This window comes from Streptopelia decaocto (genome assembly GCF_964273445.1).
Source record: "Streptopelia decaocto genome assembly, chromosome: 7".
In the NCBI taxonomy this organism is placed as follows: Eukaryota; Metazoa; Chordata; class Aves; order Columbiformes; family Columbidae; genus Streptopelia; species Streptopelia decaocto.
The window spans coordinates 29,397,322-29,423,076 of record NC_138661.1 but is presented as its reverse complement, the minus strand read 5'-3'; the positions used below and the strand labels follow the sequence as shown (position 1 = coordinate 29,423,076).

The following is a 25,755-nucleotide window of genomic DNA, read 5'->3' as shown; positions in this document are numbered from 1 at the left end:
CCATAGGAATAATCTCCCCAGGAAAGTGGTGGATTCCCCAACATTGGACACTTTTAAGATTCAGCTGGACAGGGTGCTGGGCCATCTTGTCTAGACCATGCTTTTGCCAAGAAAGGCTGGACCAGATGATCCTTGTGGCCCGTTCCAACCTGGTATTCTATGGTTCTATGATTCAAAATACTGATCACCATCAATAGTAGGACAGTGATGCACAGTTTTCCAAGCAGTTATCAGCTCTTTAATTTTATAGACATTGGTTATGGGAACTGAGATGGAAATCAGAAACATGGGACATAGAATTTGAGTACACTTATCTTAGTTTTCTGAGAAATTCCTATCATAAGAAATAATCATTCAGAAACTTGGAATTTTGGTCCAAAGTAGTAAGCATACTTCTTAAAAATAAAGAGGTACTATTAATTTTTTCTTTACCGTTTAATTCCCAGAAATTGCCAGTCTTCCTATTACAATTCTACACAAAGCATGTCACCAATGCAAGTTTAATACATAATTAATGTTTACCACACATAAAAAGTTGAAAACACAATTTACTTGATAAATGGTAGTTACATTTCACAAAAGCTCTAGAACACAGATTAGCATCAAACAGCAAATTAATGTTGAAGACAATGGTCACGAGTTATTTATCTTTTAAAAGGCACTTACCATAGGTATCATATGGATCCACATTAGGGCTAGGCATGTTCCACCACTGGATGGTTGCATCGATGCCACCACTGAAACACTGTTCTCCATTGGAACTAATTGCCAGTGACAATACAGGTCCACTATTGGGAGACAGAGAAAGAGAAGTAAAAATTTGTTATCTACTTTCAAAATGAATTGGATTGTATCAAGCAGTTTAAAAAAAAAAATCAAACTACAAAGAAGCAATTCTGTTAAAAGCTTTTTAAAGTCTCAATAGGTGATACCAACCTCTATTAAAATATTAATAACAAAGTAACTAGAACTACCCAAATCCAAGAAATTCAAAGACCACCACCTTACTTCTCAGAAGCAACAGTAACTACATCTACAAACGATGAGTTTTTACCTTGCATCTAGATCAATCTAGATTGCACTGAAAGAGATGATTGTAGCCTCCCACCCAACTATTTTCTCATCCTTTTTTAGGAACCGACAGTAACCTATGCCCCAGTAAACTGGCTCAGAAAAATGACCCTAGAAAGTACTTTTTGGCCGAGGTTAGACTTCCACTGGTTTAACTTCTTCAACCTGTTTGCTGTGATATGAGACAAGCACAAGCTGTAGCCTGATGGAAGACACAGGCCTACTCCTTTAGACACACTACTAAGTCAGGTTAAACTGTATTGTAAAACCGTATCTCCAAAATTAGATGCCTGGCTCATCTGACAGGCCATGCTCAGGATATAAGGAGTTTAACAGTCATTTAAGTGCAGATGAACAAACTAGAATTACATATTTGAAGATAGTGAAAATGAAGACTATTGGTTGAATCCACCTGCGTATTTGGCAAAGTGCAGAACGAAGTTGGGATGAGAGGGAATGTTGCTCAATGCATATGTGAGGTAAAAAAAATAACAAAATTACTTTGTTATCAGCCTCACTGGAAGCCACAGAGTGTATATGAATTCTGTACCAAAACTTTCCCAAATCTTGACTTTTTGTATTCAGTACAAAAGCCCAAATAATAGCCCAAATTTAGACAGAGGAAAAGAACTCACGGAGAATTCCATTGGTCAGTGTCCCTATATCACTCAAAAGAACACTTGTATTTTAACATGAGGACATACTAGTCACCCTGTCCTAAAGAAGAGTGGTTTTTTACACTTCAGCTAATAAGTGCAAAAAATAAGACGTTACGTTCTATCAAGTTCTATCAAGGCTTAAGGGAATGAGGAGGGTGATGATAGTATGTGTAGATGTCCAAGTACAAACTACTTTTTTTTCTTTTTCCACCATTATCAAGGCCAGCACATGAAGTGTTACTGACTTCCACACTTATCAAAGAGCTCTTGTGAAGCTTATGTGGTAACTGGAGACTGGATCTTTAGTTACATAGGGGAAGTACACTCAAACTACTGTGACTACCTACAGACCGTGAATTTTTGTCTTGTGTTCTTATTAGAAGGAAGCAGAAATCAAAATTAGCATGTGAAACTCAGACAGTAATAAAGCAGTTAATGCTTTATGGAGTTTTACAAGTTCCAGCTCAACTTGCACATTTTACTAATGTTGTTTAATTCAGGTCAGTTCACTGTCACCATCTGCCACAACAAAGATCTTTCCTTGTTTCAGACTAGTTTGTCCAATCCGCTTCCCCAATATCTTGGGCCAGAGCACAGCCAGAAATGAGAATATTTGTAATAAACGACCCTCTGCACACAAAGTAGGCACACTTGAGATGGGAAAGGAGGAAGCCTGGGTTGACACTGGAAGAGAACTGACTGTGGTTATCAGAACTTTGCTCAGGTATTAATAGACTTTTTGATTACAACAGTTACTTCACTGATTTCCAAGTTTCCCCCAGTGCTGAGAGGCATACGTGCTGGTGAATACCCATGCCTTATCTACTACTTTGGCCTATGCTGGCAATGAAATTTTATCTCTTATTCTTGTTGAAGCCCATAAAAACAATTCAGAACCTCCCTACTCGCTTGATATCCTGATTTTTCACTCATTGAATCTGCATTCTTTTTTTTTTTTTGAGCCTGATGATTGCATCTGTACTTTTAATTACTCAGATCTGTATCTGAAGACACTAGGTACAATTAATAAAGTCTACCCTGTTTATCTTCTTCATATATTATACATAAAATCTACAGTCCAAGATACAGGCATCACTCAGGTGATTTTACTCTCATCTTCTACAATCTCTCCTTTCCATTTCAACTAACCACATTTATCACTTCCTGTTCTTCTTGTGTTATCATGGACTGTGTGACTCACGACAGGGACTCAGTATTTACCTGTTTTCACAAAGTAAAAGGGACCTTGTTGATAAAATGTAAAAACAGAGCACATTCGTGGCTTGTACACTGAAGTGTCTTACGAATCCATCAGATAATGACAATACATTTATCAAGCAATAATTATGTCAAACACTTACATGTGGGCCCTAAATGTGTAGATTGGTTCTACATCTAAAGAGGCACTCCTGAAAGAAAAATGAAAGTTATTATGCTACATGAAATCTCTAGTGGAAAACTCTGAAAATTTTTAAGAGTTTAATCAATTTCAAAGGCATTTAAAACATAATCGATATTTTATAAAAACCCATATACTTGCTTTTTGGCAGGAACCGTTTTCTGCAAATTCCAAAGTTTTAGAGTGTGGTCCTCAGAGGCTGTAACCAGCACAGGCTCTACAGGATGAAAAGCTAATGCCCGCACTCCATCAAAATGACTGCGTAGTGTGTACTTAGGGTTCCAAGTCTTCCGGAAGGCATCTTTGTTAGCTGGCAGCTTTAGGTACAAAAAAAAAAAAAAAAAAAAAAAAGAAAGAAAGAAAAAAAGAAATAGAAAAGAGGCATAACTTTATATTGAGTTTAAAAATACGTATAATATACATCTCCCCGTATTTTAGGAAAACACACTACTTTTGATTCAGCTAATGCATGTTCAATCTTAAGTTTGCATTTATCTACTGATCTGTCTATATGCATCTGTAACTCCCTCTCCGGCCTGTAAGGCAGCCTGCAAATTTTTCTACTGTCATAGTTTCTTCCGTCTCAGAGTGAAATGGAGTACAATGCTGAATACACAGACAAGAAGCCTTGATTTTCCAAAACTAGTTTTAATCCTTTTGTGCAATGACACTTTAATTCTTCCCTGAAAAAAGACAAAGGTTTCATTGCTTATCATGTTGTCTGCACCCAAAGAAGAGATTACAACTGTCAAAAGCTCATTTATCACCTAAGCTTAATAAAAATGAGCCTCAGGTGCCTAGTGAGTGATCATTCTCAGATGAGCAACTTGACTGAAAAATAACAGGAAACATACAGAATTCTCAAATTCTTCTATGCATGAAGGTATGTACACATAAATAGGTAATACAAATTTAAATACACATTTACAATGATAGTAAACATAACATCACACAAATATTTTTAATGAGTTTCACATATACTTGTGAGTCAATAACTTAGTTACTATGTGAAGCAATATATACAAACTTTACTTTTATATATTGTGAGCATCCAATTAATACTCTTACCTATAGACTGTTAGGCTAAAATGCAAAATATAAAGCTGCTTAATACTGATTATAGGTAACTCAGAAGAGTTACCAGAAAACCTCAAAGTCTTCTAGTGAGTGCGAGAGACTAACTTAGAATTTTGAAATCAATTTATATTCTGCAGAGAGCAGACTCTTAAAACACTACATCCCATTTGTCCTAAGCCTCCACCATACAGAGAAATACATCTGCAGGTACTTCTCTCTTCCCCTCAAGTAATTATAAAGAGAGTTTAAAAACTTACTTTAGTTAGATGAACAAAATTAGCAAACTAAGAATTGATGGAAGCTAATCCTATTGTCTGCCTTACACCCTATCTAGTCACCAAGTAGCTGTTAAAGTGTGTTTCTTAACCACAGGCTAGAATCTCTCAGTATCCCAAGATACTTTCAGCAATGCTATTAAGAGACTAAAAATCTCCCATAGCTTATAAAATCTTAGTACCTCATATCTATCAGGATTGAAAATAAAACTCAGATAATAACGTAACATATACTGTAATAAGTATTCTTGGACCAAATCTATATCCTGGACTGAATTATCGCTATTCACTCACACTAAATTTGATTCTATCCAGTCAAAGCAAATAAAGGCTCATACAATAAAATTTACTGTTCTGAGTTACAGACTTGCAGGCTTTTGCTTTTCTCATATATTAATGTATATTTCTGGCCTAAGTGCAAACTATGCCAAATGCAGATCAAACACCAGAACTTGTTATACCAGACATATAACGTGGATTTTTATTGAGATTTAAGTTATTTAGCACTACACTGCATACTATATACAAACTTCCTAAAAAGAATAATCTTTTCTTGTGGGGAACAGAGTGGAATTCTGGAGTTCTGCATTAAACTTTATAGATTTCAGCCCAAACTGCATATTTATTCATCTGTCTAAATTTAAAGTGGATAGGGGGATTAAAAAAAAAGGGGGGGGGGGGGGGTGTGAAAAAAAGGTATTTTTCTATCAGTCTCCCAGTATTTTTAATCCTCATTATGTAAGGTATTCATCCACCTGGCTAACTCATGTTGCCTCATGTACTTGTGGTGATCTGAGGCTTAGAGAAATTAAAGCTAAACATTTGAAACAGCAATGGCTAATTTTAGGACACGTTGTTATGTCCCAGATTAGACAGAAGACCTTGATTATTTGGGTGTGCCATCCACACTGGTTTCTATTACAGTTGTGATGAAGAGCCACTCAAAAAACCCAGGATTTAATATAGTGGTCCTTATGTTTCAAAAATGGGAAAACAGAGTTCATTAACTTTGGCAGACTTTACTACACAGGACCAAGTAGGATCAGCTGGACCCTTGATCCTAGTCCACTCTCAGCAAACAGCCAGAGAGTAGATGCTTAGAATAATAGCATTGACCAAAAGCAAGGGTTGCTGTTCCCCTACCTAAAACCACCCACAAATACCCAAAACAAAAACTCTGTCTCCATTAGGAGACACAAAACACTTCACATGCCCTGAAAAAACCTTTACCACAGAATCTCCCTAAACTTGGAGCAAAAAACCCCCATACAAACCATAAACCACAAGAAATTGCTAAACAGATTAGAGAAGCAAGCAGAATGGGAAATGCCTGCTTTGTAATACTTGCTCCATTTAACCTAACGAAAATCCCGTTTTGTCTGTATGGGAACACAGGCCAGCAACCTATTCATTCTGCCTTGTAAACAACCAGCATTCCAGACTGAATGAAACTACACCTGAACAAAACAAAACAAAAAACCAACAAGCAAGCAAGCAAACAAACACAAACAACAAGAAACAAACAAGCAAACCAAACCAAACCATCCCATGAAAACCAAAACAAAACACGTGAAAAAAAAGAAAAAAAAGATACCAGGGAAGGAAGCTACTCCTTACCCCTGCAGTCAACAGAATCCTTGCAGTATAGTAAGGAAATGCGTATTTCCCTAACCCAATCAACTATGCATCTCCAGCAAAAAGGTGAATTAGAAAGCAATAACAAATAACTACAGTCAGAGTTTTCTAATGTTTCAATGTTGTTTTTTTTTTTCCTTGATACTGTTGGAACTGACGAGAAATTTCAAAATTTAGATGCTCTGAAAAATGAGGACTTTCCATTTCACAGCCAGTCCTACAGCAGAAAACTCCATCCAGTGTAGCTGTGGAATCCAAGAAAATAGAAATGGCAGTATTTGTTTTGATAACAAAATTACTCCTTCAGCATCGGAACAACTACACACACTGGAGGTAAATATAAAGAACTAGATATTGAAAACAACATGACTTGAGCTGACTGTACTGTACTACAGAAAACTAGTCTTGTGGACAACTGGTGGACTAAATCACTGACATACAGAAAAATTTTCAGCTATAGTTGAAATTCTTAAAATTTAAAACATTATCCCCATTCTGTCCACATATCCTCTTGTTTTCAAAATATAACCCTCATCAGGGATTGCAACATGAAAGCCAGTGGAACCCTCTTGTGGCTTTATTTACTCATGCACTACTAATGGCTCACACAAGCATTTTAAGAACATGGAACTATTGGGAACAAAATGCAAAAAGTGGGAATATTAAGTATTTGGGTTCTGTTGTTGTTTTACTTAAACATTAATTTTGCTTAATATTATCTGCTTATCTGGAGATTCACTGGAAAAGGAGGTGGCTTCAGCTAAGCTCAAAGGGGCATGAGATTAAGGTGTCCTACAAGTGCTGTGTTACAGGTACAAGATAAGACATGATCTTATTGCACTGCAGATCCACAGTTACGTGGAAACAACATCAGAAATCAAGAACTATCAAGGAATTTTTAACCTGAAGGAACACTGTGATGGAGAACCAACAGTCTCTTCAGATCCGTGACAGGACAGAGATTCCTTTCTTAAATAAAAGTATCAAAAAAATTCTTTCAATCTGTGTTAGTGGATACTTCAAGTCAGAATAAGCCAGAAGCCACCACGCATTTTTCAGATGTGCTTTAAAAGATAACAGATGTGTTAAGAGCACTGGGAAAGCAGGACTGGATAGGAAGGAAGGAAACCAAGTGACAACTATAGTAATCACTTCTCATCCCTATTTGGTGAATGAAGTAGTAAGAAAGCAAAACCTTTTGTCTCCTGTATTAGCCAGATATTAAAACATGAAATAACATCTCCACACACACCTCTCACACCAAGCTGTAATTAAAGAGCCTCTAATGAAGTGTCTCAATGAGAAAATTTTAGATCTCCAACTACACTGAAGCAATAAGATCATCTTCATCTACAGAATAACTGACAACCTCAAACCATTGACAAATTTGTGAGGTACTGCCTTCTGCTGTAAATTCCTTGCTAGCTCAGGCAGCATTTCATACTTGCATATTTATCACTTCTATTCTCTGCTTTAAGTTTCCCAAGGCAGTAAAGGCAACTCCAAGTTCTATTCTGCATCGCTCCTTGCACAATAAAAACTGTATTGTCGGGTTTGTCAGAAGTCCCACAGATTCTTCTGAAACAGTTTGATCCGTTGGTATCAACTACTCATTGTAATGCTTCCTGAGTGTGTCTTGGCTCACCTGTAAATACTACTCCTCCTTGGAAAAAACAAAATGGCTATGCACTGTTTTATGAAGAAGCTGTACCTCACAAAAGAGGAAAACATATCGCAAAGTTGCAGCGTTGCAATCAAGCATGACATTTTCCTCAAAACAGATCTTGCTTCTGAAAGTCTCTCTCTCACAGGGCATCCTCTACAGACCAACTTTCCCTACACTACTGGAGTTCTTGAAGGAGACATCACAAATTCCTTCTTTTACATCAAAGACATTCTTGTAATCTCTTTAGCAAAGAAAGACATGGCATAGATTTGCTATTACGGCATCAGAACTTTTATTATTTCATTATTAATTATTGCATTATTTTGATCTAAGATACTTCTGGCTCAGCACAGGCCTCTGACAGTAGTTAAAAACAACCCAAAAATGCTTAAGAAAAAGTACAAGATTAGTGATGCTTCTTCTCACCATTCTTCCAGACTGCTATAATTTCAGCCCAGGAATTTCGTGTTCCTTCCATGTATACAGTAATTCTCAATGGACAGCTAATTGGAGAACAACAGGTAACAATCTACAATAGAGATCTAGAGTATTCTGCTAATACTGGAGTTGTACAGATATTAGAATTTATGCTACGAATTTTGACTGATAATCATTCTCATGGCATTAAAAATAGCCAACCAAGAATGGAGCCATGCAAAATACAATATTACAGATCAACCATATGGGTCACCATACTAATTAGTCCATACATTAATTGTCCAGCATATGGGCTGATTTGGGATTTTGGTGGGCAGAAGAGGAAAGAAAGGTGCATAACAAATATTTTAGTTTTTAAAAGAAAAAAAGAAACAGAAAATTCTGTGATTATGAACATGTGCCTTAAGATCCAAATATTGTCATTTTACCTTTATAAATTTAATGAAGAGCAAGAGTGACCCACCAGACCTCAATACTCCAAAGTTTTGAACTCAGGAATAGGACAGACATAGAATGCAATACAACTGCAAAAACAATCTGTGACCTAATCTCACAACTGTAGCTGCCTCACTACTGAAAGTATACCATTTAGTTTTTTGATGCCTCATACTTACTATCAGTAAAACCAGGATAACACTTGAAGAAAATAAAACAATCAATAAACAAGTTCAGAAGCTGGATTTGAGATTCTTAACTGCTTTAAAATAAATACCATTAAACCAAGCTTCTCTTAACTCTTTGATGAAGATACAGACAGGAGCATTTAGCAGTTATTCAACCAAGTAAATACAGCACTATGTACAACAACCCCTGACTATTCAACTTCATAATTCCCAGGAGAAATTAGTACTAGTTAGGAGTAGTGGTTCAGAACATCCAGTTCTGAATGCTTCAAATTTAAGCTGCCTTAAAGCACTTACAATTGAAGCTTCTGAAAAACTTTTCTTTGAAGTCCACTTTTTCATACATTTCACTGAAACTTACCAAAAAATAGTAATTTTCTAAACACTTGTACAGGACCCTCCAGTCAGACACATCATACACATGATCACACAAGAGATTTAGCTAGACAGACAGCAAAATCCTGAGAAAGTTAAGATGCAAAGAGCTGAAACCAAACTCTGATATTAAGTCATCTGATTTCCCAGAAGTGCTATGTCATTTGAAATGAAATGGACAATGTGAAGATGAATCTTTATTGTAAGAAGGACAATTTATTATTAAAATTTTAAAACTACTCTCAATATTTAAAAAAAATCTCTTTAATTTATTTTTATACAGTCCAGTAATATCCAGGATGGATCATTAACATTTTAATTTGTTATTCAGGAAATGGAACTATGTAACATAACACACTGCCATAATGGAGAAATGGAAATATTAGCTCTTACTTCATTACAGTAATTAAGAATCCTTCCAGTTTTAAATACTGAAGGATAAATATGATTAAAAGAAAAAAGGTGTGCAGTCACACAGAAGTATTTTCAGACTGTTTAAAAAGCGATAAACAACTTATTTCTTCACTTTGGAGAATGTAAGATTTTAAGAAAATCCCCAGTAATGGTTGCCAATACAAACACCATGTATCTAACTTGAAATGTTACAGAAACAGAGAGGTTCCTTACCAACAGCAATTTTAAAAAAACCCCAAAAAACCAAACACTACAACCCCAAAACATAAGTCACTTTAAATACAATATCTAGGACTTACCTGAACACTTCCCTAACCAGCCATCAAATGTTACTAGCCAACAAAAAAATCCTATAAAACTACTGGTAGTAGCTTGATGAATATGGTCAAAGGAATCTCAGAATACTCTGGATTGCAATAAAAACATACTCTAAAAGCTTACATCTGATATATACTACTATATACGGTCTATGCTGTTAACACTACATAAACCCACAGAAAGCAAACAAATAAGTTAACGTCAGTATTTATGGTTTTTGCCATGTCTTCTCAATACTCCATATGAGTGTTGCATTGCTATTTTTGATCAAATAAATTCATGTTAAGATGTCAGTCTGTATTTTATGTCATAACACATTCCTCCAGTGACAAAATCTGAATTAAGTTATCTAAGTAGAAAACAAGCAAGTCATCTCAGTTAACTTTTAATATCCACCTTATTTAGCCCATTCACAAGGTGCTTCCTCCTCCTCCCAAGTAATAGTTTTTGCTAATGAAATCTCTGTTCTCTGCATCTATAATGTTCAGGGTGGGGGAGAAGGGACCCAACTACTATTGATTAAACTCTATAAAGAATTTTAAAATAAAATTGCACTTACATCATAACTATAGTCTGCATCATTTGTTACTGTCAAGTCTGCAAGGTCTCCAAGGCCCAGTACACTTAACAACACATCATCAGAACCCGTAATAAATGACTTGCCTCCTCCAGGTGGAAACATTATTGGCTCAGCTACAAAGAACAAAACAGTTTCTTTAAGTCTCAATGTAATAATTCAAACCGATGAAAAACTGCATTATTCATCACTTAAAAGCAAAACAGAGTTTAAAACTGAACTTGTACACTCTACATACTGCCCCAACTAAAACAGAGCATGATGACACACACACGTGCAAACACACACACATATTAATTACAAAACTTTTTTCACGATTCATCATTTGATTTCAACTTACTTTACGGAAGTGTTCAATACTAGTGACAAGTGACTTGACTAACATTTCTTTACATTGCAGCATCAAGTGTATCCAAGTTTTCAGCTAGATATTTCGCTCACTACACCATGCGATTTGCCTTCTAACCATTTGCAAATTCGTCTCTGTGGTTTATACTAGTCAAATATCTCTACTTGCATGTGTAAGTAATTTTTGTCTCTCAGGGTAAAGGCCCCCTGCAAAACATTTCTTCTACTTTGATTTTTCAGATGATTAAAAAAATTAAAACATCTGTTATTCATGAATTCCTGTCTTATTCTCCCAGCATGATTTTGGATTCTAATTTAAAATAGACTCAACTGACATTTATCTTAGCTAGCTATGCCTACCCCAAATTAAAATTTAACATTGCTGTTAATTATCATGTAAAATAAATACAAATTATATATAACGATTCATTCTGAATAATAAAGTTTCAAATATTCACCCATTTTCTTTACACTTTGCAACGATTCTGTATATATCCTTCTACTCACAAATATCAATTTAGCAGTAAGGAACAGGAATAAAGGTTTAAACATTGTAATACTTCAGCATATCTTAGAAGCTGCTTTTACTTATCAGTATTCCTTTCTGTGCAAAAATTAGGATACTTGTTAGGTGGAGTACCTAAACTTCAGCTAAGTGCAAACGTGCAACATATGTTAAATCATATCTGACATCTTTTAAAACTAAACTTGCTTGACTTTTGGATTTCACTGATTTGGAATAGAGTGTCATGGTCTCACTTTAATGTCACCCCTTGTTTCTAATCCTCTCAGAAAAAAAACACAAACTCAGAGAAAATAAAGCTTCCAGATCTCAAAAACACCCATATTCTGGTGGGTTTTTTTGTCTTACAAAAATAGTTCCAAACAAGCCAACTAATAATCAACACATTCCTGTTTTGAACATGCATATTTATTATTATCACCACTATCTGAATGGTAACCTAGTTATGTTCTACTCCAGCTGAAGAAAAGTAATTAAGACAAGGTGTAAAGTTACAGATGCCTGGCACCATTGCTATGGCTATGCAAAGAGGAGCCAGTCAAACCACATCAAAACTCACTTCTCAAGATTAAAACAAGTTTCTAATGCTTGCGAACTACTGTAGTACTGAAAAATGCAAGCTTATTAGCACAGACAACACAACTATATGTGAGAATCTAAAAAGATAATCTATGCAAGAATGAAGACTGCTGTTTGTACAACTGCTATGCACAATCACCTCTTTTTAAAACATTCTCAATGTATATACAGATCTTGACTCATCAGAATACTACATTAAATTAAAAGCCAAAAATAGCTTACCATGCCTTTAGATGAGTAAGTTTTTCACTTCTCTTACTATTTTACTAAACCCCTCAATTTGACAGTCTATTCCAAACAACTCATATTTCAGAAAAGGGCATATTCTTAGAAAATACCTAAATATTTTCCATATTCTCATCTACTTCCCTTATTATTAGTTTCTGGGCTTTTTTGGGAGGTGTGAGGGGGTATCTAGTCATTCACGCTTACTAGATGAGATCAGAATTTCTATGGATTGATTTCTTAATGAAAGTGTCTGAGCTGAGTAAAAAAGGAGATACAAACAATACTTTATATGAAACAGGAAATAAAATAACATCGCAAACATTCTCTGGGCAAACCTAAATTATTAAATCCTCAAATGAACAGCAATTAGCCCCTCAATTACTTCAGAGACCAAGTTTTTCCTGAGTCTTTTCTCACAGAAAATGAGTAGGAGGAAAAAAAAAAATAAGGGCCACAGAAGAAACAGAGGGCTTTTTAGGGGTTTTGTTGTTGTTGCCTTCAATGTTTGGTTGAATTTGTGCATGCATGTGTTGTGTGTGGGTTTTTTGTTTGTTTGCTTGTTTTTTCCTCCCCCCCTTTTAATCTCCCACGGAAATACTGCAATCCTTACATTGGGAGATTCCAAAACCGGCTCACCTCTATTGTCTTGACAAGGTCCCAGCCTCCCAAATCCATGTATCTATTTATAAGTAAAACCTCCCAAGTCACTACAGAAGCCACTATACAATCTGCTGATCACTGGGTAAAGGAGGCAAAATGCTCATTTTAAATTTGAGGATGCTTTCCATTCCTGTTGTGATGCTGTGACTCCTATTTGATCTTTAAGACAGGCTCACAATGTTTAAAATAAGCCCCTGAACTTGTCACACTAATTCTTTGTGAAATTAATATAATCTGTCCTTAACAGACTGACATATGCTTTACACCAGGAGTCTAAATCATAAATTTATCAAGTTTTATTTGCATCAGGGGTGAATATTTATTAAAAGCTTCCAATTAATGCTATCCAAAATTTAGAAGCATATTTCTCAATACTAATGTTGCCAGTATGTAAGCATAATATGTTGTATATTTTAATTTATTTGCACATGTTATTATTTTAAAATGAGACCTATTCAAATAAGTTTAGAAACTGGTTGCAAGCTGTTTTTATAAAAAGAAAAGCCTGAAAAGCAACACAATGAAAGATGCATGATGATATAGCTACTAAAAATAAAGACAACCCTGCCGAACGAAAACAACGCATCAATGGATATTTGCAAATTATAAAGTTAAATTACCTTGTCGAATACTTTTCATCTTTAAAAAAATCAAAGTATTTTTCTAACACAGAGTACAATATTATCCTCACAGCATAATGTATATGTTTAACTGAGTTTGCAATTGTTAAATATCAGGTAAAAATTGAAGTGATAGTACAAGTTTCCTTGCAGGTGAAACTATGTGAAAAAAATACAATTATTAAATACTTGCTTGGTCAATCCTAAACCAGCACTTCTTACCCTCAAGTGCTTGACACCACACATAATCAAGTCAAAAATCAAGCAGTAATATTTGTACAGACTGAAACTGCTTAAATCTCTATTTAGATATGTATGTTCATATATGCTGTTGTTGCCTGCTCTACGACAGGGACACCTTAATCTTGTTTTCCAGAAAGGTAATACATGGTATACCAAAACTAGCAGTTAATACCTGAGCAATTAGCTTACTGCTATTTTTTTGTCAATCTGTAGATTGACACCCCCACAATCTATAGATCTTAAACAACCCTAAGTAATAATTCTCTGTATAATGCTTTGAATTGAGCATTGTATTACAGCTGATTCTGTTTCTGAAAGACACACAATATGGTGGAATGGAAGCCCCACATTTTTATGGCCAAAACTATAAAGTTTAATTACAGCATAACAATTTTCTCATCATATTTAACCAGGCACTTGAGTGAAAAAAGAAAACCACCAAAGCAAAACCCACACTGCCAGATGTATGAAAGATATATTCTCAGCTAATTAGCACCATGGTTTACTTTCCTCTCTGGAACTTCTCCTCCCCTCAAGAAAAAAAAAAAAAAAAAGTGAGCTAAACAACACTTTCTTCTCTATACAAAAACAAAATTATCAACCACTGTCTCAGAACTGTAACATTTCACAGTGTAGCATAAACCTTACATACAGTTACATGGCTTGGTAACATTCATCAGCATAAGCCAGGGTGTCCCACTTGTCTGCAAAAAACTTAGCTTTTAAAACACAGCTGAACAAAAAATTGAGCAAAATCTGCATTTTATGATAATGAATCATTTGGCCTTGTTACCAAAAGAGAGACCTAGAAGACACCACAAAGCTTGTTTTTTTTGCAACTTTGCACCATATGGTACAGACAAAAACTCTGAAAGCCACATAGCATTCAGGATAGACTTTCTGATCCAACAGCAAAATTTAAGCTCTAATATTCAAGTTTAAAAGCTATGCAGAAACCACAATTAGCACATATGATGGTAGAGATATTCATATTACTACTCCTAGTGAATAAAGCCCAAAATACACTGGTAAGCTGAAAACATATTAATACATTAAATAGCATGAAAATATAATCCTGAAATACAGTTTACTTGAAAATAGCATGGACAATCTTTACGTGAAGCGGAGCACAATGTTTGTGCTACAGGAACCAGGCAATAAAAATCAGTCCAAATCAAATGAAAATTTAGCATCTATTTCTTCAAAAAGGTTGATTTGTCCAATATAATTTTTTCATGTAAAGTCTCTAAAAGAAACAACAGCTGTATGAGTTCTCCTTAACACATATGGACTAAGAAAAAAACACCCTAAGACAAACTGAGGGACCTGTAACTGAAGGGTCATATGCCCATAATACCTTAAAACGGATAAAAAAATCAACCTAAAGCATATAAATACTAAGCCTAAATACAGACTAAATGTATGTCCACAAGTGTTACCAAGTGGATCTTCAGCAGCAGGTTTTTCGATTGCACTCCACAGGTAAATTTTATACTAGTTTATCTTTAAGTTGTAAATAAAACAAAGATTAAAAGGAAGGCAGTAAAACTAAAGGTGGGAAGACAAACACTTTTGTAGAACAATAGTTTGGGGAAGCAACAACACCCCCCAGCAAAATTTATATTTTCCTGCTTCCTGGTAACAGGCATTTGTGGGGGCAGTGATGATAGAACAGGAGAACCAACAGATTATCAAGATCAGTAATAACACAAATTCTTTCCACTTCTAGTATAGTTGACACGATGCCCAGTCTAATGGCTCAAAGATGATACAAAGGAGCCAAATCTGAATTCAGCTGAGTATTTTGAATAAACATGTTCTGAAGAGAGGAATTTACATAATGATATTCTAATCTCAAAGTTAACACAAGGAAAATAATTTATTTAAAACAAAAAACTTAAAGCTGAATACAAGATTTTAGACCTTTTAGATAATAGTTTTCCAATAACTTCCATTGTCTAAGATGACCCTGAAATTGAAATCAATATTTTGTAAAGAAATAGTGTCTTTGTACATTTGTGTATATAGACCAAGAGAATTTCAAAAAAGAGAACATTAAACCTGAGGAAAAGAGACAAATTAGTCTTGTAACTTAAATACCCACTTTTAACTTTCACTTTAAAATGCAAACTGTGTATCAAGTGTTAATACTCACCTTTTTCCCCCCTCAATCAATAACACCCTATTTGTAAAAGGTTTTGCTGACAGGTGGGGTCTGCAAATGGGGATTTAACAGTGAATAATTTCAGAACACACTGCTGTAAATAAAGTTGTTTAAGAAATACTTATAAAATAATGGTGAATTACAATAAGCCACAAACTCAAGCCATATTCTCATAAAACCATTTGGGAAGAACTGCAAATAAAATAATAATGTGGCAATCTGCAATTGCATTATACTTTATAGAGGGGACAGTAAATTACAGCGTGTGCTTTGTAAAAGAAAACTCCTGGTATATAAGAAGTAGCTGAATTTTTTGTACCTTCCTCTGCTCTTGCACCTTCATGATCAGTCATTCTAGAAGAGGGTGACCTAGATTGATTAATGATTCCTGAAGGGATGTGGGGTATCTCATCATCGCCCAGATCAGCTATCATGTCGTGAAGTTTTGTCCTGTTGACTCCTGTAAATTAATGTCAGCAGCAAAGATTCATTTGATTGCTACCGCTTGACTTGAAGTCTAAAAATCCACTAAACTAATTAAACAAGAATATTAATGATGGGACCTCCTTCAAAGAAATACATCGCTTTGTTTTTGTCTTTGTATATTAAAAAAATTGAACTTTTGGAAATTAAAAGAATGAGTTAATACATCAAATCTGAAAACTACAAGTAAACAGTTTTAATTCACTAAATCAAAGAATAATTCCTTTGTGTTCTGTAGATCTATTCTACAATTTCCTGTAGGAGAGAAAAAAATCATCTTACAGCTCTACTGAAGCCAAGGCAAATATCAAAAGAACATTAATTATTAAAATACAAATGAATTAAACATTTGCTAATAATATAACACAACTTTAACTATACTAAACAATTTAACACTTAAAAACAGAGTGCAAATAAAAAATAAAAAATGAGGGAAAAAGTACAGACAACTCATAACAGGGGTGCAACAAACAATTAACTTTCCCTGCTTTTGAATGGTATTTAAACTGTATGAAGTGTTTATTAAACACAAGAGCGAGAATTATTCCACCACTCTATGAAACTGCAGATGTATGTTACCCTTATTATACAAGCATGCCTCTAGAAACAAAGCATACTGAATTGTATTGTGCACTAAATTAATGATGCAGATACTAGCAAATAAGAGTAGTATGTTATGATTTTTTTTTAAGTAATAAATTCATTCTTGCTTATAGCTTACACATCAAAAAGTCAAACTTCAATCGTCAAGTGAAATTTCAGTGACAGAATCCCTTTAAAGAAAATAGTCCACAATGATTCAAGACTTCTAATTGATAAAGGATTCCTTTCTGGCACTGCAGGTAGTTCTATTGTAGAACATTAAAAAAAATAAAAAAAATCCATCACCCTGCTGCCAAAAATTATGCTTTTGAACTTCCTAAAATATAAAGTGTTTACTATCTTTAAAAGGACATATTAGAGCTTAAATAATTTTCAAATATGTCCACTTCTTAGTAAAGTAAGCATTAGGAAACAATTTCTTATATTCTGAGGTGACATGTACCACTTTTATTAAAAACGAAATCAAACCTAAACCAAAGTCTTTATTCTCAAAAAAGTAAAAGGTACACACTATACTTTTTCTTAAATGGTTAAATGTCACTCCAGTCTCAGGTAGAAGTGAGTCTAGAAAACTGTGATCTCAGTTAATGAAGTGAGTGTAAAATAAAAGAAAATGAGGAATATCTCTTTTGCACCAACACTTTTTTTCTAATAGCCACTAAATGGAGAGGATTTCATTTCAAAGGTACAATATTTAATTTTAGTCAGCAGGTGAGATCTCATAGTAAAAAGTTTTTCTTAAATGGCCAGGTGTCTAACCCACAGACTACAAAGCCTGCTTTTGTCTTCACTCTAGTTGGCAGTCAGCCAGCCACCTCTGGTGACCAGCAGCTGATACATTCTTGAAGATACCATAGAGCAATCAAAAATTACACGATATCTGGTACCCTGAACTGTCTACTTTAATACACTCTTTGCTTTCCAGAAGAAAACCTATTTGTCCTTTCAATGTCAATAAGCATGAATTGTTCAACATGTGAATACAAAATGCCAAAAATGGCTTAGAAACTTACTCACATCCAAACTGGAAGCATCTTTTGGAGGTGCTTTCACACCAAACATACAGGCATAAGAAGTCTGTCTCAGAACACACTCAGAGGTAACTAGATAAAGATCTCCTGCTCTGCCACTTTGAACCAGACGGTCATTTAGTACATCACTGATTTGAGGACTGTTGGCCTTGCCTTTTAGTGTTTTTCAGTATGTTTAGTCACTTCTTGTCTTTCAGACGTAACTTCAGAACAGCCTCAATCCATCACACAAAAGAGGGAAGCTTCATTCTGAAGTTCACAAAAGAGCAGCTGCTGTTCCCAAAAACCTCTCTGTATTTCACGCTGAAAAATATCAACATTCAAGACTATGCCACCACCACCACCACAGAAGACTCTGCAGATTTCTGCTTTCAAATAAGTGTACCTTCACATTATTGTTGAAGTATATTAAATGTTACAAAGAGATTTTTAAGGATAAGAATGTGCTGTCTCTGCATAAGCAGCTATGTTCAAGGCATGAACTGGATGATGTGTTTTATATTCAAGACTAGGATAAAAATAAAATCCAGTAAATAGGAACCTGTTATGAACAAAAGCAAAGCACCTATAATCCCATCTCAGTGGATTCTCCTTCAGAGATCAAAAATGAAAAAGGTAATTGAATATTCAGTGCTGAAAAGCTGTAGTCTGAGAAGCTACAAGCAGATTTCTATTAGCTCCAAGATGTAATAGCCCAAGTCTGAACATAAGGATCCTCCTGTATCACAGGTAATAGTAATGAAGATGGTAAAATCCAAATCTGTTTTCATGTCTATCAGCTCTTACCCTGTATTTCCAGAAATCGAGGCTAGCAAAGTGAATGGGACAAACACTTTCATAAATACAGAACAATTAGAGAAAAGAGCAGGAAAGCAAAAATGAGGAAAGTTTCAAGAAAACAAAAAAAATCAATAAAAGTATCTTCACTTTAGCAGTGATACACACACACAATTAAAGATGTGAAAACTAATTTTAAAAATTACTGAGAACACAATAAGCTGACCTGACAGTATTGTGTCCTGAAAGTGTGACAGACTGTGTGAAAAAGTCATCCCTTGATTCACCTGCCAAAACTGATCTTATCAAACTTGGACAAGAAACTGGGCTTAAATTCAGCATACTACTGTAAAAGGTAAGCCTGGTTTTGTAGAAATCAAACCTCCTTATTTATTTATCACAATGAAGTCCAGAATAGGTTGTAGGTGATTTCTGGTGGTGTTGTCTGCTTGTTGAGTCGGTTTGCTTGTTTTTAAAAGATCCTTTCATAAGGAAGTAGTATTTCCACATAACATGTTAACTATCATGACAGGGAGGAAAAAAAAAAAAAACACACACACAACGCAATAAAGAAGTATTACATTATGAAAACATACATGCTGACAGAAGATGACCTAAATTAAGGTGTTTCACCAAAAAGAAAACACATGAATGCAGACTACAGAAGTACTAGAATACCTACTTCTGTTCACTTATTTATCTGTACATTTGGAATGAATGTTATCACACCTGGGCAGGGCTATGAAGACCCTGTTATGAAGACAAGAGTCTAAACACAGACTATGGTAGCTACCAGATGCATATTCACCAAAAGAACCTGTTAGAATATCTGCCCTATTATGCTGTCCTCCAAGTGTTGCAAGAGGTGACAGTTGATGCATGTTTATTTGATCTTTATCTGCATGGCAGTATATATCATCACAAATTCTGATATTGCTCAAAACACATTCTGATAAAAGTCTGACAATACACTGCAGAGCAAAGTAAGAGATGAATATTCAGAATGAAGTTCATGAATGATCTGACACGAGAAGCAGGAATAAAGAAGGTCTTCAACATCACAGGGTGTTTCAAAATGATGGACAAAATCTCAAAGCAGTATACAGGCTGTTTCAAAAAGATGGACCCAATTTGAAATCACCGCGCAACCATGAAGCGCCCATGAATGAAACTGTTACCGCTGGAAACGGTAGGACACAGAGTTTCAAATTATTATCGCTTCATAATTCATTAAACAGTTTGTGAACTTTTATGTAATTGTAACATGTTGCCATCGTGAAATATACTCCTTTGAGACTGGGTCCATCTTTTTGAAACACCCTGTATTTTCAGCCTCAGAATGTTAGAAAGGTTGAGAAAAAGGTCTATGAATCATATAAACAGAATTTAAATGAGCCTGCCTGACCTTAAATGCATACCTTTACTGTGTGTGTGTGGGGGGTTATCTTATTCAATTAGCTCAGTGATTTAGAGGCAAATTTTAATCAGAAACTATGATCATGATCAAGATACAAGGGCAGAACTCCACAAACCACCCTGTGAGACTATCTATATAAGCTCAGGGTTTCCCAAAGGAGAATTTAAACTTAGAATCCAAAACGCTAAACAGTGACTTATGTGATCTCACAGCATTGTGGCACACAGTTGTCTCCTGAATATTCTATAAGCAGGCTTCAAAATTACTTTAGATTAAGAAAAAACTCCTTTAAGTTTTGATAGTGGAAAATACATTGCTGAAAAACTATATACGTCAAATAATAATCACTCAACATGTCACTCCATTTATGGTACAGAATTTAATGTTACAATGTTTGCAGTAAATGCACAGAAGTGGACAGGAGGGCAAGTCTTCATAATAATGTTGCAAAGTTCTAAATTTTGCAACAGGACATTGCAGAAAAAATAATTACGATTTATTTTAAATGATGGCCACAACCAATTAAATCTGCAACATAGATCATAAAAATGCCAATTTTTGACACAGTAGTTATTTTTGGTGGGTGAAATTGCTCTCTTCTGGAAATTTTAAGATTTACAGATGGAAAACCAAAAAGATGATAGAAATTGATTGCATAGCAGCCAAAGAAGCAACAAGTGCAGGAAAGAGAAATTCTTTCTAGACAAGCCAAAATAACGCCACTAAAACAAATTTGGAGGCCTGAGAAAAGTTTTCCATACAATTTATAATCCTAGAACAACATCACTTGTCCCTGTTCTACAGCTGCTTAGCTTGCACAAGGCCCGAAGTAGAAACTAAGTGGTGTGGTGGGCATGAAAAGATTGGAGTCAAAATAAAAGCATGGTTTTAAGAACTTTCTGTGTGCAAAGACCTAAAGGCATAACTTCTGAGAGAAATATAAAAATCCCCTACATACTTCCTTTTTTCCCCAGAATTCAAAACATTTGCTGTTAGTTTTCAGCCACTGTACTTCCAAAAGGCTAAAATGTGAAGTTTAATAAGAAAATTTCAAATAAAAGTAGGCCATTTTATTACTACAAACTAAATTAAAACTTTCTAACCCTACAATACTTCATGTGAATTTGGTGTCAACTGCTGATTTACATGTTAAATGAGAATACCCATTAGCATCCAGATTACTACTGTAGGTTCTAATCAAGCCAAAGACTCTGTAAAATTTTTACTTCAAAGCTTTAGTATTTTATGTATGTATGTGTACGTGCAAGTCATGCAAAATCGCTGAAAAAATAATCAACATGCGTTAACTGAATTTTAATTTGTTAGGTGTTATGAAGTAAATTCAAAAGTTAATAATTACAGAGTTCTTTATGACACATTATATTTTAATTACCACTTAATTTAGTTAGTACATACTCTCACAATTTTTCAAATTGGGGGAAAAAAATATTCCTTAATAAACATTGCCAGAAACTGCTATATTATACTTTCAAAATAAAAACACTGCAAACAAGGAACCTTCTCTAGAGTGACAGTGATTTAATAACATTTTGTCCCCTAAGAGCTTTGTATAGTTGATGACATAAGCTAGAAAAGCATTTTTATCAGGTACTTCAATATTGAAGTTTGATTTAACTTACATAGCTCAAATAGGTCAACTTGTCTAAAAACTCTTACAGAGTAAAGAGGAGTCACCCAAAAAGTGGTAACTGCACAGAAAAGTGGAGGGTACCATAAAATCAAGATGATATTCTAAACAAAGCCACAAAAATTTCATATTTACATTACAGGCATTTTTAAAACTCTCATTGCCTTAGACTGGAAAAATAATTACAAACCCATAAATAGCAACTATAGACTGATTCAGGCTCATGTTAAAAAATGAAAAGCACCACCCCCCCCAACAGTACCACAGCATTAAACTTCAAGAAGTAGATTAAGTCTTTCAGAAAACTTCTCAGAGTAGGAATATCCTCAAAATGCAAGTTGTTCATTATTTTTACACTCACATTTTGAAGCATTTAGCTCCCTTTCCCCTTTTAACCTTAAATATTTTTATGTTTCCAAAATGTATACACCTATATGGCTGTCAAAGCTTTTGACATATTCACATTCGGCAGGTAGAAAGTTAAAGTTGGTTGCCCCCATTAGAGAAAATGATGTTTAATGAAAAAAACAAAAAACAAAAAAACAAACAAAAACAGGAAAACAGAACTTGTGAGAAAAAAAATATCTTCTACATAGATAAGCAAAAAAGCGTTGCATTACAAGATTCAGAATCTGCACTTACTCTTTACCCCTTTCTTCCCCTTTCGTTCCTTCTTGTACTGTTCCTTCAGTTTACTTATTAGTCCCTGGTCTACATCCCAAACCTCAGCAGTTGGGGACAGGTCATCTTTGTCTACATGCAGCATATTATTAAAAGAAAAAAAATCAGCAATTGGCAATGCAAGCTGTTGATGTTTTACTATCATAGCTGTATAAGACCATTAATAAAAGTTCTTAATAAATCTTTACTTTAAAGGTGCAGTTTCAGTTTGAGTTCACAAAATACTAAGTCTCATTTCATACAGTTTTTCAAGGCACTGTATAATATTAGTTACATATTCAAAAATTTTATGTTAATTTGTTACTAAGGAGCAAACAACATCAGCTTCATAAGTAACTGTTCATGTTAGATACTTCAAAATACACAAAAATCCATGTGTGTTCAGAAACGACTACTGCATCTTTAGAAAGACAGCGTTAAGAAATTATTCAGCCAGTGTTGAATAAGCAAATAAAAGTATTCATGCTATATCTCTCATGAAAATGCAAGCTGAGTACGTCAGTGCCAGTCTGTTCACAAAGACAATCATGCATCCTCTCACACTCATTCTACATGCACAAGAAAGAAACCTCAGTCCTACATATAACCAGAGGAAAAAAGTCTATAAATGCAACTTTTTACATAAAGATGAAGAAAAGGAATTCACATAGGTGAATGACATCCCAGTGCATTCCAGTAACTAAGTTATAATTAGCAAAAAAAAGAACTTCCACAGTAATTTCAGAAGACACATCTTCTGTTTGAAAAATATTGCTAAGTTAATTATTGTCCAAGAAAAGTCAGGTCTCTCACTTTTCTACACTACCCATCCCAAAGATTTCTGGAAACACAGAATTAGTAAAAGGATAAACTTGTTTCTAAGTTAAGGAAAACGTAACCTTTGCAGAAGGCACTTTTGCTAGCAGGCAAGTAGGCAGCAACCAAACTTGGTTTGTGTGCCAGCTAAGCTTATGCTTACAAATTCTTTAGGCATAAAATAATAAAACCAAGTTCCTCAGTTCCCAACTTCCAATTATATGATAGTGTTTCCATAAAGCAGCAATTTTTGAAGTTATAACTGTTACAGTCATAAAAGTACACAAGAGAAGCCATACACAACAGAAAGAAAGAAACATGCATTTAGGATGCAAAACTGTAGGAGTTATTCCAAGTACATGTTTCATAACAAAACATGACAACAAATGAGAAGATACCCTAAGATACTGACGCATCTACCATTATTCAAATAAGGTTGATCAATGACAAAGAGAAACGATCTTGATCAAAGAGGTGGAATATAGAAACAGCAAGGCTGCAGCAGGCATGAAACGGGCAGCATCACAGTGAAGTCCCTGAGCTGTCCACCAAGAACTGAGAGAGGGGAATGGGACAATGACATCCTACACCAAACTGCAGCTACAGCTACCCAACTGCAAATACAGACACCTCAATCTTTGATTGCAGGGCCAGAATATTTACAAAGAAGAACACTGATTAAGTCAGGAAATACAAAAGGCACAGAAAGATAAGTCAGAGGATATGCCCAACCAAAAGAGGAAGGCAATCAGGGAAAACAACAAAAAATCCCCTAAAACTCAATGAAAGGAAATTCAGTTAAGAACAAATTAAAATTAAAAAAATACATCCAAAGTACCATTAATAAAAATAAATAATCAGCTAGGTTGCAGCATTGCAGAGAAGGATTCAGGAATGAAACTGAACCAGAAGCTGACCATACTTAACAGCAATGTAATGCTGTTGTAAAAAACAAAACCAAACAAAAAACAAAAGCCACAAGAAAACTGTCATGCTGGTATGTTTTTAAAGGTGCGGTGTATTAAACCAGAAGTAGTCCACCTAATTCAGTGATGGTGATGACAAAAATAAAAGTAACACATCCAGTCTGCATTCTGCACGAGAAGTTTAAGAAAATGCCTGTAGATTGCAAAATAAACAGGGCATTAAATATCCAGACAAAGAATTTGAGGGAACCGGCTCATTCAGTCAACAGAAAACAGGAAAAAAGTAAGCCTGCAAATATAAATACTCAATGCTATCAGCTACTGAAATGTCATAAATAGAAAACTAGATAAAACACTAACTCTAATTAACTGGAGAGGGTGTGAGATGAATTTCAATGAAGAATTTTTAGGAAAAAGCGTCGGTGTTTCTCTCAGGTATGCCTAGATATACTTGACTATTTCAGAAGAGAGCCACGTAACTAGGAGACCTCCGTAATTCCCCACTGGCAGTGGAACTTCCTCCAATTGCCTGCAGCCCTTATCATCCACACTGAACTGATGCTGGACAGTGCAGAGGATCCAGGATGTTCATTAGTCAATACCATTTAGTGGAGAAAGGATCTATTCATCTATTTATTTATTAGATTTAAAAGATGACTTGAGAGACTTTCAGTTCCAGTCACATTCTGCCACCTGGAATCCTGGGCACAGTCAGTCATTCTCTGACTCATGGTCCATCTGTAAACAGAACTTTTGTGTTTCATGGGGAAGAGAAATATGGTGATGAACGTGTAGTTAGTCATTGAAATCATAAGCAGAATAAAAAGACTACATATTATGTGACATCTATAATTTGTAACATAACATAACAATATGTATTTATTCCTGTTTGCTTAAGCAAACAGAAGCTCTATATGCATCTTTTTTTTGATAATACTATATCACAAGGCATTTATAAAGTTTTTAATCTAAAAATGTACATTCATTTTTTAATGTGCTGCATACTTTAATTCTTTATTTAACACTGAATTTGCAATATGTTTTACTGAGCATGACAGGACACTTTAAATCACAATGTTTGAAAATAATTTAGGAGTCAAAGTATATTAAATGAGGCACTTAAAAAAAAGAATGTGTTCATAAAAAACTGTATTATAGTGGGGGAAAAAAAAGCAAACCAAACTGCCACACTCAGTAGCTGGTTTGCAGAAATCTCCAATAGCAAAAAACCTAACTATCAAATTTGGTGATAAAATATTTTAGTGTACATGAAGTTAGACCTACAGATAATATTGAAAGTAATAATAAAGCAAGACTATGCAATAGGTTTAGAGCCTAAACATCAGAAGTCTGGCTTCCAGATACTAAATAAAAGCATTATAAAGAAATACACATGTAAACATTCACATATTTTCAGAAAGCCTAAATATTTGCAAGAGTAAGAAGTGACAGAAGTATGTCAGTGACAGGAAAATTAAAACAGGAAGGAAAAAAAAAAAGCC

The 25,755-nt window shown here is 34.8% G+C and overlaps 1 protein-coding gene across 6 annotated transcripts in view; it reads right to left on the bottom strand.

Moving 5' to 3' along the window:
- STRN3 (striatin 3) overlaps positions 1–25,755 on the bottom strand; it is a 64,334-nt gene that overhangs the window by 7,430 nt on the left and 31,149 nt on the right. For 3 of the 6 annotated variants that reach the window (XM_082059290.1, XM_082059291.1, XM_082059292.1), the window contains exons 8-13: positions 22,494–22,604; positions 16,212–16,352; positions 10,510–10,643; positions 3,271–3,446; positions 3,092–3,139; positions 667–788 (exon numbers count right to left, since the gene is read on the bottom strand). In XM_082059290.1, the coding sequence (XP_081915416.1) occupies positions 667–788; positions 3,092–3,139; positions 3,271–3,446; positions 10,510–10,643; positions 16,212–16,352; positions 22,494–22,604 (732 nt within the window). The remainder of the gene's footprint in view (positions 1–666; positions 789–3,091; positions 3,140–3,270; positions 3,447–10,509; positions 10,644–16,211; positions 16,353–22,493; positions 22,605–25,755) is intronic. The other 3 variants (XM_082059294.1, XM_082059293.1, XM_082059295.1) reach the window with 3 other exon arrangements.